Source organism: Drosophila willistoni, assembly GCF_018902025.1.
Source record: "Drosophila willistoni isolate 14030-0811.24 chromosome 2L unlocalized genomic scaffold, UCI_dwil_1.1 Seg72.1, whole genome shotgun sequence".
NCBI classification, from domain to species: Eukaryota; Metazoa; Arthropoda; class Insecta; order Diptera; family Drosophilidae; genus Drosophila; species Drosophila willistoni.
The window spans coordinates 3,600,109-3,615,246 of record NW_025814049.1 but is presented as its reverse complement, the minus strand read 5'-3'; the positions used below and the strand labels follow the sequence as shown (position 1 = coordinate 3,615,246).

The 15,138-nt window shown below is 37.4% G+C and overlaps 1 protein-coding gene across 9 annotated transcripts in view; it reads right to left on the bottom strand.

Annotated features, from left to right (window-relative positions):
- The window catches only part of LOC6646126 (muscleblind-like protein 2), a 145,284-nt gene extending 130,387 nt beyond the window's left edge, over positions 1-14,897 (bottom strand). For 5 of the 9 annotated variants that reach the window (XM_047010393.1, XM_023177764.2, XM_047010394.1 and 2 more), the window contains exon 1: positions 14,678-14,897. In XM_047010393.1, coding sequence (XP_046866349.1) covers positions 14,678-14,872 — 195 coding nt within the window. In that variant the 5' untranslated portion in view covers positions 14,873-14,897. Of the gene's footprint in view, positions 1-14,006; positions 14,040-14,677 lie in introns of all 9 variants that reach the window. The other 4 variants (XM_023177762.2, XM_023177763.2, XM_023177765.2 and 1 more) reach the window with 1 other exon arrangement.
- Between the last annotated feature and the right edge of the window lie 241 nt (positions 14,898-15,138).

The following is a 15,138-nucleotide window of genomic DNA, read 5'->3' as shown; positions in this document are numbered from 1 at the left end:
CTAATCTCAAAATAACAATATAGACAAAAAAGACACGGACTGAAAGGAAAAGCAACAGTAGCAACAAAAAAGTTATTCAAATGAAAAGTATGAAAAGTAATTAAAAAGTGAGCTGAAAACCGGGTGGCGAAAAAAAAAGACGCACAGTGTAAAAAAAAAATTACATAAATTAAAAAATAAAAAATTTTCACTTCCTCTGTTTGCTGTCAACGTCCTCTTTTCTTGTTGAAAAGGATTTAAGCCAAAAAATAATGATAATAATAATAAAAATGAGTGACTGACTGACGCGAATGAACGAGTGAGTGAGTGACTGAGTGAAAGACAGTTTGTCACAAGTTGTCAAAATGAATGTGAAAAGAGGCGTAATAAGTAGAGGAGAAGATGAAGATGAGGCAAATGAAGAGGGCTCTGGTTAAGTAGGATGAAAAGTTGTTAAAAACTCATAATGGTTGGGGGGGAAAAAAAAAACATAAAAACACTTGACCTTTTAAGGTCGCGTTAAGTGTATAAACTTTTGTTTGGCTAAGCAAATTTTGCGGAAGAAAAAAGATTTGTGTGATGCCTTTTAAGGCAAGAAAGGAATAGTTAAATTGCCCACTTGAGATAAAAATGGTCAAAGGAGAAAAGAAAGTTAAGGCTTTTAAATCCTCTAGGCACGTAAATCTTATAAAATATCAATAATAAAAGCATAAATAATTCTTAAAAAGTTTTCGTAACATTGCATCAAAAGCATATCAATTTAATAATTCACTTCAAACTTCTATAAGCTATTTATGTGAAAAGGAGAATTGAAAGAAAAATCTAAATATAGAAAATTAAATCGATAAGCGAATAAGTAGTTTCATTTTGATTCAATTTATTTGATGCCATTTTATATAGCCTTTTTCCCACTTTATGCCTTGCCAGTTTATTCAGTTAACCACTTCAAATATAACTCATACGCAGCATAGGCCAAATTGTTTTCATTAAGTAAGACCCTTCCTTGTTTCTCACACTTTGGCCTCATCCTTCACCTACTACTGCTCCTGCTTGCTCTCATCTTGCAACCAACACTTCAAACTGTCTGAGGATGTGTGTGTGAGTGTGTGTGTGGGTGGCTCTGAGTGTTTTTATGCTGCTCAAGTGTAAGGTAAACAAACACAGACAAGAAAAGCAGCTAGGAAAGCCAAAGGAAGGCAAAAGGAAAGGTAAGGCAAATGGCAACGGCAAAAAGGACGCAAAAACCAGGACACATTTGCCTTGGCTTGGCGGGCGCTCTTGAAACTATTATAAATGTTGACAATAATGGCTTTTTAAGCCTATTTCCAGCACTCGGCACACAGAATAAATGTCATTTAAATGGAATGCCTAATAAGTCACCTTGATGTATGTGAAATGTTACTTCATCATCCTACTCCTACTTCATCCTCTCTCTTCCTGCTTATTTTAAAAAAACGAAAAAAAAGCAACTTGCTATTTGAGCAGGAAATCGTTTTGTAAGTTGGCACTCGTATTTATCAATAAGCTGACATTATGATTAGTGAGCAATTTGCATATCGAAAGGAAAAAAGTCTTAATTACATATTAATGTGTGGCGAATCGCTCAGCCAGTTTTTAATTGGCCGCTTACAAGAGTCAGACTAAAAACTCCTTGCAGAAATCGCAGCAATCGTAACACAGAGAAAGAGTGATATAGTCAAGTTAATCCATAATCTCTGCCGGCAGCATATGCAAATCATGTTTGACAGCATCAAATGGTAAAAAACAACAAGGAAGGCGAAAAGGAAAGGGGAAAACCAAAGCGCCAGAAAGAAAAAAACCAGGGAAAGGAAAAACAAACACACACACTCTCAGGCACTTGCTCAAACATATGTATGTATGAAAGAGATAGCGATGCATTGTCGAACCCAAACTCAGGAAAGAAAAAAAACTGCCATCAGCATCTATGATACATGACTTCTACCCAGAGGAGCAAGCACCAGAAGAGACGAAACGAAGGGCAGAGGGAACCAGGAAAAGAGAGAGATTATAATGCCCGCTGATTGTTTAATCGCTTGGAAAGTGATGGAAAAGTTGGCTATAAGTCCCTGCTGCCAATGTAGAGAAGTGGGTGGTTTGATGGTTAAAAGAAAAGCCCATTCAAGTGTGCCCATTGAGTTGGGTTTTTGCAGCCAACAAGTTAACATTTCCATATGCTAGCTAGCTGACGAGATAACGTGATTAAGAAATGAATAGAAGAATGCCATAAATAGATGAAAACAAAACAAAAAAACCAAGAGAATGGCAAACTATGATAAGAATTGAAGTACGAGCAAAGAAAATTGAGATACAAATATCGACAAGTTAAAAAGTTTTCCTAAAAATAGTAAATAACACAAAGAATTTGTATAAAAATAACATGTTTTCTATATTTTAAAATTGGTTTGGTGGATTCAAGTTGATGGTCCTAACCTATGTTTAGTCACATACAGTTTCAAAAGGACACCATTGATTTAATAATCGATTATTGATTTGTGTTATAGGTCGATAAATGTTGACAGTTTCCAATCTAAAGATCTCTAAGTATCTCTATATACATAGATTGGTCACTTTTTTGTTGACTTTTTCAATGATAACTATATAAATTAGAAAACTTTTTGATGAACCAGATCTACAATAAACTATTGTGAATTAACGATAAATTATTATGGATAAATCGATAAATTATTTGCTAAAAATCTGTACTTTAATAAAGTGTCATATTAAGAAGTAAAAGTCAAACTATTTTAAACTATTATAAGACCATTTATAAACTTTTAAGTAGCTTAGTAAACAAAATTAGTTAAACTTTTCGAAAGTATGTGAAAAAGCTTTGCCTATAATAATAATAATAATGCCTATATATAATAATTTATCAAAGCATTTAAATATAATCATTGAAATGCTGTTAAGGATAAAGCAGTTTGATCTTTCGGAGAATTCGATCTCTGGGCTAAAAGGATAAAAAGTCGCTTACAATAAAAACATTGTGGAAGATAAAAGTAGCACCATTATACATTTCTAACTTTTATTGGAATGCTAAGATAATTTTGTCGAATAATTTTCTCATTTTCTAGGCCATTTGCTATAGCAAACGGATTCTCAATCACTTGTTCGAACACAAGCGCATACCGTCCCACACCCACACACTCACACACACTAAAAACGTTAAATGCTAACAAAACCATATTGATGCAGCACTTGAACAATCATCAATAAGTCAGCCAGCCAGCGGCAGCATCGCTTTTAAGTCAACTGCTTTGAATCCTTCACATAACAATACTTGCTGGATGGCTAATGCTATATAGCTATAGCCATCCTCTCCATGGACTCCCCCTGCTCCCGCCACGCTCTGTTGCTCCTGCTGCTCCATTTCCCCTGAGTGATATAAATATGCGACCATTTTTAAATGCAGCAGCGACAACGCGGCGCCATGTTGATAGCCAGATAGATAACTGTGGGCGTGGATTTTGGGTATGGGGATAGTTATAAACAGTAAAAATGGTCTAAAACGACTGCCAATCCAAGGGATAAAAATCTCGCCAGCAGCAGCAACAACAATAATAAGAACAACAACAACAACAGTAACGAAACGACTGTAAATCATTCCCAGCTCAGAGAGAAAGAGAAAGAGAAAAACTACACAAAGTTCCATTTGGATTTTTATTGTTGTCGCCAAGTTGCCCCGCCACCAAATCTCTCTACCCCACCGTCGCTCTCCTCTTTACCATCCTCTTATAAACATACCGAAATGCTTTTTGAATTGTAATTCTTTTTTCTTTTTGTATTTTCTACTCCTGCTAATGCCAGCGACGTCGCCAGAGCGAGAGAGAAACAAGAGCAGAGAAAGGGAGAGAAGAGCCAGAGAGTTGGTTTGAGAGTTCTTCTCGTTCACTCTGATAAGCGTGATTGAATTGATTTTCTATTTTTCTTCCACTTCCATTCTATATCTTCCTTTTTTTTTGCGCCACTTTGCTGATGGATATCAATTGAAATGCTTAAACAGGCGCTTTGCGCATTTTCAATTTTTTTTTTTTTGTCCTCCCCAATTTCTTGTTTTTTCTATTTTCTTAGCTTTTTTCAATATTATTTGTTGATTTTAGCCAGTAACTTAACTTACTGTCAAATGCTGCTGCTTTAGCTTTTGATATCGATTTCTTGTTTTTCTATGTTGAACACGTTTCAGCCGGGCCTAACTCAAGGCGCCATTAGGTGGAAGTAATCTTGCCACAATGACAAAACTTTTCAATCGTAAGACTTTGTCTATAAAAATATTGAATTTTTCAAAGAAAAGTCTAGAAAAAAGACATGAAACAAATGTAATGAAACACTCAATTGGCACAACCGAATGACATGAACAGGACACTTCCTGCCGATCAATTATACACTTTTAATTGGTTGAATAATAAAGAAAATATGTATGCATTTGACTAAGGTAAAGAAAAGACGGGAAAATCAAATTATGAAAATTAAGAATTAAGTTATCTTAATTTTAAAATTTGGATTAGAAACACTTCAAAGGGTAATTGGAAAATGTTATTCTTTTTTAATGAAATAAACGACTGATTAAACATAGATTGAGAAATCTATATAATCTATAATAAAGTTAGAGGAAACTAAAACCAACTGTTTTTAATAGCCAATTTACACTTTACAATTGATTTTAAATTAGATTTGCAACTTAAATACAATGAAAAAGACAAAACAAAATGAAACAGAGAGGAAGAAGACAAAAAAGAAAGAAAAAAAAAACTCAATTTGCCTATGAGCTCATCGTCAAATCAAAATCAAAATGAAACTGAAACTGACATTGCCACTGACACTTTTTCTCATAATATGCAAATCAATGTCTAAAGCGACAATTTCCCCTTGTCCCCGGCGGCGGCGGCAACGTCAACGGCAACAGCAACGGCAACTTCAACTCTGGTATTGTTGTTCAAACATTTATACAAACATTTATCGATTTCATTGTTGATTAGCATTTTTCTCTCATCAAGCAACCTTCTTCATTCCCCTAACCACCTCCCACACACACACACACACACAATATCTCTGTTGATTTTCATTAAAAGCAAATGCCAAAGGCAACGGCTCAGAATCATCATCATCTTCTGCCACCTGATAGCAGGCCAAGCCAGGCCAGGCAGTCTTCACTATTTCTTTACCTGTCCCTCCATCCCTATACGCAGCAACCAACGCCACCAATTGTAATTTGATGCGCCCTCGTGTGTCCCTAAACTATTAAGTAAATTGAATATCTTTCGTTTTTGATTCGTTCCCAAAAAGTTTCCGGGGGAGAAACTCCACTTCTAAATTACACTAATGGACACCGAAATCTAACCAAGCAAACTTTTCAGATGAACTGCAAATGCAACGGACGGATGAATGGGACGAGCGGACGAACTGGCGGCAAAAGTAGATTGTAGCAGTAGACTATGAGTCTCTGTGTGTGAATGAATTCTGGGGCAGTCATCATCATCAAAATGACCAAAAGGATAGCTCTAGGAGAGCTATGGGAGATGAGCTAGTTGCTAGCTTTCTCTCTCTCTTTCTTTCAGTAAATAGCCAGCGTTTTGCAAGTGTTTGCCACAAAATGTGTGCACAAGCAAACTTTTGACCATAAATTATGGCATTTATTCAAAAGGCGAAACCCAAGGACCCAACACACACACACACAAGAGAGGGTAGAGATGAAAACAGGATGTTGTCTGTCGGCCAAGGCAGCATTATCCTTTACTCTATATATCTCTGTAAGAGTCTTTTGTGTGTTTGTATGTATGTGTCTCTGTGCGTTCATTTAACTCTCAATTGACAGGCAAACTTGAATTTTTGACCACTAGAGCCGAGTTTTGTGTCGAAAGTGTAGAGAAATTGAATTTCTCGTTAGAGGCTGCTTGCCCTGCACTGCCTCGTTGTCTCCTTATGCCTGCACAGCTGCCATGCAAAGCTCATTTAACAATGGCAACCAAGGCCTCAATATGTTGACTCCTACTTCCCGCATATCCCTTTTCCTATACTCATCACTTCTGCTTCTGGTTCTTTTCTACATCAGGGCCATTCCATTCCCAACATCATCATCAAAAGAAGAAGAAAGAAGGAAAGCGCAACAACAACAAGATGATGTCGACGATGGAAAGCATAAAAAGCGCAAGTTGCGCCAATGGCGCGTGCAACTTGAAGGCGCCTGCCGCATGCCGCAGCTTCATTAAAATTGCAGCAGGAATACAGAAGCATCAGCAGCAGCAGCAGCAGCAGGGCTGGGCTGAGACTTGGCCTAACGACGTCAGCATACAATGGAGCATACACAATGTAGGATGTGTAGGAGGAAAGAAAAAGGCAATAGAACATTCCACAATACTGTAGAGCAAAAAAAAAACCCGGAGAATTTCAGAGTGGGAAAAGCATGAGAAATATGGTGAATGAGGTGATGTGATGCTGGGGAGGAAGATTGGGTCCTCCCTGCACCGAGAGCGAGAGTCAAACTGGCGGTACTCAAGGCAACAAAAAAAAAATATCCATTGACAAACAGTGGAAACTATGTGAGTGAAATTCCATTAAAATGACCTACAAAAAAACCTAGAGTCGATTATATTATCCTTGCATATCTGTTAATCTGTCGATTATTATGAAAATCAGAAAAAAACTTAAACGATGAAAGGGATATCACAAGGCAAATAGAGAGAGACAAAATGTGTCTGGATCTCATTTTAATCAACTGAAAATCTTTGGGTCTCGATCAAAAATTCGAGAGAGGCACAAAACAATAAAGAAAACTATTTCACGGTATAAAATCGAGTAATTGTGTTGGCTTAAACTTGCCCCACTGTAAAAGGAAACCAAGATGCTCAGGACGACATCTCGCGTGACCTGAATTATTGGTGGCATATTGCCACTCATTGACTTTGCCGCAATGCCAACGGCAAGGCGAAAAATGTAAGAACGAGAAACAGCGTAGTGGAACACGACAACGACGACGATGTCTTTGGCGCAAGAAGATGGCAAAGACGACAGCAGGCTGCCTCAGCGATGACGATGATGATGAGGATGCTGGAGCTGAGAAAGAGGATGTAGGTTGCTTCGTCTCTGGTAGCAAGGTCTTAAAGTTGACTGGGCAAACAATTTGCTTTTGCCGCTTTAATCAATTTCTTCTCAAAAATTCAACAGTCAAGACAATAGAAACTGCTACCGCAACGGCCGTCTACTGCCACAGCCCAAGGACAACAACGGCAGGAGCTGCTGACAATTGTTTGTCGAGTGTGTCGAAGAACAGGAGAATGCAACAGGAGTAGCGCAGGCAGGCAACTGCATCCTTTCATTGTCATCGCCGTTGCCTGCTTACAATCCTTACAAATGTGACGCAGCTTTGTTTGTTTGTCTCGCTTTATTTCGCTCTATGCTCCACTCAGTCGAGTCGTCGTCGTCGTCGTCGTCGACAACACTGCGGTTTAATAATGTGTAAAGTCAAAGTTATTTGATATAACCAAGCACACATACGCCAACCACCCGCAACTCCCTTAACCCCCACACACACACACACAAATGTACTTATGTCCTGACTGCAGTTTGTCATTGTGTTGACTCCCTTCTTCTTTCTCAGTCAGACACACATACATGGTACGCTTTTCTTACGCCCTGCTTTTCTTTTTTTTAAATTTATTGGCGTTTTCTTGCTTCTTTTTTGCGCTGTCTACCATTATTTGTTAGGCGCTCGATGCTTGCCACGTCTCATTTCGCGCTTTGCTCTGCAGAATACAATAACAACAACAACAATGAAACAGAGAAAAGAAGCAAACCGAGAAGAGGAAAAAATTGAAAATAAATTGAATGACGTTTTTATTGATCCCGATTTTTGTTCCCTTTTGCCATCTTAGTTTGACGCTTAGATGTCGTTCGCGGTGAGAAGACATCCAGAGAGAGAAAACGAGACAATAAGAAGTATTTTGCGGTTGGCAGGCAACGCTTTCTTAAATTTGTCCTTTTTCTTTAAATGGAAACAATTTGTGCAACAAACAAAATCAATCAGGAAATTCATATTAACCCTTGAACTAAAAATGTTATATCAGTTAGCTTTTGCCTTCTGTCGCTGTCGTGTTATATAACAATCATCTTTTGTTGGCAGTGCAACCGAAACCGAACCGAAAAGTATTTCGTATCTTACTAGCTTAAATTAGAGTTATATTATCTTACATCAGTGCGACTTCATTTAAATTGCAGTATAATCCTGATTAACGGTTTCATTAATAAGACAAGAGATGTGCTTAGTGTGCTTGAGTTTTGGATTTAATAACTCACAGAAAGAATGACTTCGGATTGGATTGGCATAAATCTAAGAAACCAGAACACTATAGATCAAGTTAGTGAAATTCATTCTCTTTAAAGTTCCCTTCATAGTTGGCTGCTTTTTTAAGTTCCCATAATGTTTAGATTGGTGTACACCAATTAGCTTTAAGGTTCACGAAAATCTCTTCAAGGAGCCACTTCCTTTCGCACACACACACACACACGCGTACCCGCATTACCTCACCTTGCTTTAGAGCACTTCACCCCCGTTGACTAATTTGTTATGCCTTACACACGTTGCACTTTGAAATTCCGCAACAAACTTCAAGTCAATAACTCAGTAGAGCAACTGCCTTACCGCCGTCGCCATTCCGTCGGCGACCCAACCCGAACCCCTTTGCTGGCTTCTTCAGCGTCACCGATGCCAGCACTTAATGCATTATGCAACAGCAAGTTGTGGCATGTCCTTGCACTCGCACACACAGTCTCACTCTCTGCCTGGCACACACATGTGCAGTCATTTTGCAGTTGCTGAAACCTACACAATTCATTCGTCCTGCTGGTGCTACGCTGGAACGTGACTGCAAATCGAGCGAGAGCGGGCGCATGTCTTAAATAAAATAAATGGCACATTATCAATATAAACAAGAGGAAAAGGACTACGACGACGACGACTATTCGCGAGAGAAGGGGTAGCGCTCAGGAAAGGGGACACGGAAGGAAGAATGGAAGGAGTAGCGTTCGCTCGTACGCGAGTTGCAAGCGTAAAGTTGTTAAGTTACTTAAGCCAACAAATGAAGCGAACTCCGTTTCACAGTTTGAGTTGGGAGAGCCAGAACAACTCTTCGCAGTCACGAGCCTGACAAATTGCCACAGACTTCGCCATCTCCCAACATCCAACTGCCGTCTCACCCTTCCTCGTCGACGCCGTCGTCGTCTTCTGTCTGACCAACAAACAAATTTCCTCTACTCGGCGCCAATTCGTTTTGCCTTGTTCTATAAGTACATGGCATGGGTTTTGGGGGCTGAATAAAAACTAATGTCTGGCCCCAACATGAATATAAATGTGAAAGAATAACGAAAAAAATGTCACACACACACACACACACATATCTAAGCACAGACATATAGCCAAGTTTTCCTTTTTTTGGTCTTTGTCTTCCGTTAATACAGTCGCTGACAAAGTGACAAACTGACAAAAGTTCATATGAAAATAAGTTAAGGCCATCATCAGCTATTCATTGGAATTTTCAATCAGATATATGTTCAAAGTGTCGATTTTCTGATTAAAATTGTTTCAATTTCATGAATGTGAAATGTTAAGACAGGTTTACAGCTTATGAGGAACTTTATTGTGCAAGAATGAGTATAATATTAAAAGCGAAATGTGGAATTTACTGTTAAAAACCTCAAGCCTCATCAGTTAGTGGTGGAACGATAAACGCAAAGTCCAATGTTTATCGATAACATGTGATAAAAGCAGCGAATATATATTCCAGGAGACGTTTTAATTATAAATGTTGTTTAGCACGACTAAACTTTTAGAGAAAGTAATCCATTTTAGATAAAAACTTAAAACAAATGAAACTTTTCGTTATGGAGTATTATTTTATGATCTTAAATCCTTTTTTTGCACTTTAATTTCAATCCTGCAAAGCAAAAAAGTTCGTCGCTCATTGATTTTAAGTATTTTAAAATGTTTTCTCTAATTGTTAGTTGTTTACAATTTCCAACCACAAAAACTTTTCTCTAGCTCTCTTTTTTTTTGCGTTTTCTGTTGGTTTGCCGTATTTCATTGTCATTAAGTAGAAAAGAAATCGAATTTTGCAGATTGTTTCTACAATAAACAAACAAATGAAAGAGGAGAATAAACAAGGGAACAACCATGAAGAAGGATTGGTTGGTTAGTTGTCTTTAAAATTTAATTACCAAAGTATTTCCGCTTCGACTCGAAGGACCAAGCCTTTTGTGGCCATACAAGAGTGGGGCAGAGGCCGGAAATTTGAAGCGTCAACTACACACAAAATGAAATAAAGTAGAATAGAAGGAAAAACTAAACTTAAAAATAAAAAACAAAATAACGTCAAAGTGGTTCACTTTGTCTTTTCACTATGTCTCTTCTCCCGGGAGAAGAGTTGCCATTTTCATTTTCTTTACTCTGTGCTCTGCCACATAATTTGCATGGCTTGGGAACTTGACTTTTGTTGCCCAAAAGAATGAAAGCAAAAGGAAGAAGAGGCCAAGAGAGAGAGAAAGAGGGAATGGAAAATATGTTGCAACGCGGCAGCGATGTCGGCTGTGTTGAAAATATAATAGAAAAATAAGGTGCCACACAATATGGCCGAGAGCTTTACAGTTGGTTAAGTAGCAAAAGCGCGCAACGCGGCGACAAAACAAGAACAACAGAAAGAAAGAACAAAATAAAAAGGATGCCAGTGACGGAGCCGCAAGGGATACTACCGCATATAGCCAACCAGGCAGGCATTCAGCCACCAAGCCATCCAGCTAGCTAGGTGGCTAGAGTAAGGCAGGCGTTAGCGCCAGAGAACATGGCGTGAAAATTGTGTTGACAAGAAAATTATAAACCGGAAAATGTTTTATGTTGTGAGAGTGGCTTTTAAAGTTTTCAGCTGGCTAACTGGCCAAGCTGGCTCATTGTGGTCAAACGAAATTGAGAGGAAATTGCCAGTGTTCTGCCCAAGTTGATGATGATGATGATGCCAATTATTCAGCATCAGTAAAAGTTCTTAGAAATTAAACTTCAAATGATCATGGGAAGAGGTATTGACGTCGGGGTCACCAAAAAGGTCAAATTTAACCTCAAATGAGATATTTTAAAGACTACTGGCTTTGCATTTCAATTTTTGAAAACTTGTCTCTCATTGATGACATTTATAGAATCCACGTCGGGGTCACCAATTTAAGAATCCATTTTAAATAATGACCTTAAACATTTACCATGTCAATTATTTATAGAATACAAAAAATAATGTCACCAATACAAACGCCATTGACCCAATTAAAAAAATTAAACCAAATAAAACTTCCACACTTAACCTAGGCCATTAGAAAGTCCAACTACTAGTAAACTATAATTTTTATAAAGAGAAAAAAAGTTGACACACAGTGTGAAAGAGCCGAAAGGTGGGTAGTGGTTGGTAGGCTCATGTTGTCCTCGAACTGCTTGGCATTATAAGTATATTATATGCTGGCTGGTTGGATGTTAGGTTACTTGCACGTTTACATTTAAACTCTCAGGCCCCACCACCATTTTGTATGTCAAGCACACAACGGGCAACACAACGAGGTGAAAATGAGTACAAACACACTCGTCGTCTACAATTACAACACTCCACCACAGAAGACCAGAGAGCAGAGCCGAGCAGAAAAGGAACAGAGCGAAAAAAAAGAACTCAGTCAGCGTACCAAATTGCTTGGCAACTTTACTGCATAGTTAATTAATAGGATAACACAATTAATTTGTGGGCAATGAATGTCTGAGCTTTATTTGCCCGTCCAACGAGGCACAGGAGCATCAGCAGCAGCCGCACTACCAGGACCAACAAAAAAAACAAAAAAGGAGTGGCCCCAAGGGCTTTTTACTTTGTGGCAATGTAAGTGTGTGTGTGTGTGCGTTTGTTTGGTCCTGTCCCTTAACATGCCAGCTGTTACATAGGCAATGTTATGTGGGTTTTCCCCTCCCTGGTCATCAGTTCAAAACTTGCTTATCACGCAGCTGTGACTATGAGTAATTGTGGACTAAAGGCTTATGATATGTTCTAAGCATCTAAAATTGTGCCAAAAGTTACATAGAGTCATACAATTAAAGAGCCTAAAAATCTTGTAATAGTTGAAAAGTTTATCTTCTCAAAGATAACAAAGAGTTGTTTAAGAAACCTAATTTTTAAGAACTTTAGGTAAATGTGTATGTAATGTCTAGTAAAACGATAAGCTTTCTCTACAGGAAACTACAAAAAATGTAAAAAGAATAGAAAGTAACATTGCACTTCGACTAAAAGTAACTGCACTAAACGTCGGGGTCACCAATTGTTTAATTCTTTAGGATTACTCTTATTTTACAGACATGGGCCCATTTAGTTTCACTAGAAATAATTATAATGCTTTCTTTGTCATTCCAATTTGATGACAATGATCAATTTTTAAAGTGGTCTCCGGCACTGGCACTTTGCATACATTCATTAAAGCATTCGGGTGAGGCCCAGAGCAAACAAGTAAGTAAGCAAACAAACAGCAGGCAGAAGGACAAAGTCCTTCTTTCTGCCTTGGCCTGCCAGTCTGCTTGCCTGTCGCAGTCAGGCTAAGAGCCTGCATTCCAGGCAGTGGCTCAATTAACGACGACGAGTAGGACAGGCGTGAAAAGTACAAAAACAAAAAAAAAAACAAAAAAAAACCGAAGAATAAAAAACACAAACGTATACAGAAAACAGAACAGAAAGGAGACCCACCAATGCCACAAAGACCCACTCCAAAGGCAACGAGCTACTTACAAAACATCAGTTTTAACTATTGTTTGCACACTCGTCGTGTGGGTGAGAGACTGGAAGTGAGTGAGACAAAGTGAGTTAGAGTGAGACAGGGAATTCTCGAACTATGCCCAACTTTAGGGCTTGACTCGACTCGACTCCAGTCTACCATTCTTCTTTTGGGTGGGTTGCCTGGCTTTTTTTTTATTTTTTTTTTGTGTTAAAATAACAAAGGAAAGGCAATGATGCCGCAACCGTTAAACCAAACAAGCGGCTCACCGACACGCCTAAAAAGCGACTACAAAAAATTTTCAAAAACGTAATTTTTTATGCTGTCACAAATTTGATGATTATGATGATGATGATGGCGGGAACGGCGACGGCGGCATCCTTCTTTTCTCGACATTATATATATACATATATAAAATACTTTACTTTATGTTGCCATTTTTCTCATAGTTGACAAAGTGCCAGAATGGGAGAGAAAGCGTGTAACAGAATGAGACGTACAGAGGAAAACATAAAGCTTAATAAAACAAACAAAAACCCGGACTGGACACAACTTAATTTTTTCTTTCTTTTTGTTCCTTTCTCAAGGTTTTTGCCATTTTCAAAATACTCTATATAATGGAAAGAAGATCGTATGAGTTTAAGTTTAAAGTTTGTTACAAAATTTAACTTAACTGAAATTAAAACGGTTTTAACTGACCCATTAAATCACCTAGTCCCATTAGAGATCTCCAGAATATATAGTAATTGCAAAAGGAATCTTTGGTTTTATGGTAGCTACATATGTATATATTCTGAGGTCATAGTAAATTATTTTCTGAATTAAACTTGATTATAGATTATTCTATATATCCTTATTTTATAAGCCGAGAGAAAAAAATATCATATAATAGATATATTTGAAAGCTATAAAACTTTTCTAATCAAACTTGAAACAAATATGTGAAATCAATCATTTTTAAAAAGTCATTGAATCATAAAAATTATTTTTAAAGAATTAAATTAATTAAAATTCGCTAATTTATTAGACAAAACAGAACTTCCAATTCAATTCTCTTTTGAGTTTATTTCATTTTGTATCCTTAAAATAGATTTTCAATAATTATTGAAACTAAAAACGAAAAGCCTTTAGCCATTTTCACTAGAGCTTTACTTAGACCAGCTAACTTAGTATTTAAAAAATATATATAAATATTTAGTTTATATGTAGATAAATTATATGATTTGAATTTTTACCTTGAAGTTATCCATCTCTAATAGTTGTGCGGCCTAAAAATCAGCCCCAAAAATTGATAATGAAATTGAATTTATTTTAATTAAGTTAAAAAAACAACTTTAGATTGATTTGGATTTTTTTGATTTTGTGGAACTCTCTTTTTTTTTGTTGTTGTCGATTTAAAAGCTTAGGACTACTACAAGAAGGCTCCTCGATCATCAAGCACTTTCCTAGGCTTAAAAAGCGCTATATATATATAGATATTTGGTTTTTTGTTTTTTATTTTCAGCCAGGCGGCAGAAGGCAAAGGCAGAAAGCATATTTGTTTCAACTAAAGCACAGAGATACCAAGTATAAAAAAGAAAGAAAAAAAAACAAAAGCACAAAAGCACAAAACACAATTAAAAGCAGAGACAAGATCAGTTTTTTCGTTTTTGGGCCTAAATGTTGTTGGTTTCTAGAAAAAGAGTAGGAGAAGTTTTTGTGGGTGGCGGTATGGTTGGGGAGGCGGGGGTCATATGAAAATTTCTTACAAACTATACATACACAAAGAAGCAAGAAATGTGTTTTTTTTTTTTTTTTTTGGTTTTTTGGTTTTGTTTAATGGAGGGTGGGAAATAAGAGAGGGGGGGTTTGGTTTGAGGTTTTAATTGATCGTTTTTTTTTTTTTTTTTGGTTAATTAATACTGACCTTAATGCTGTCGTAACAAGCAGTGACCTTGCCATTCTGGACCTCCACATTAGCCGGGGGATGGGCAAATTTACATTCCGTATCCTGACGTGAACATTTGTTACGCTGAAATTCGCGACAGACCTCCAATTGCAACCAGCGTGAATCCTTGCCATTGAACAGGCTGTTCATATTCATATTCACAACGTTGGCCATTGTGTGTGTGTGTGTGTGTGTGTATAGGTGTATATGTGTATACAAAGGACTTATATTTCTTTGTGTGTGTTTCCCGATATATTATACAAATATATCGTATATAAATGTTTGTGTAACTAGATGTGTTTTGCTATAGCTTCAACGATTTTAGCTTAGCTTAGGCTTGGCTTGGCTGGCGACTAGATTTTTTGGGTTTTCGCGTTTCTCAAACACTCACAACACACTAGAATAGTTTTTGCGTTTTAGTTTTCGTTTTAGTTCAGTTT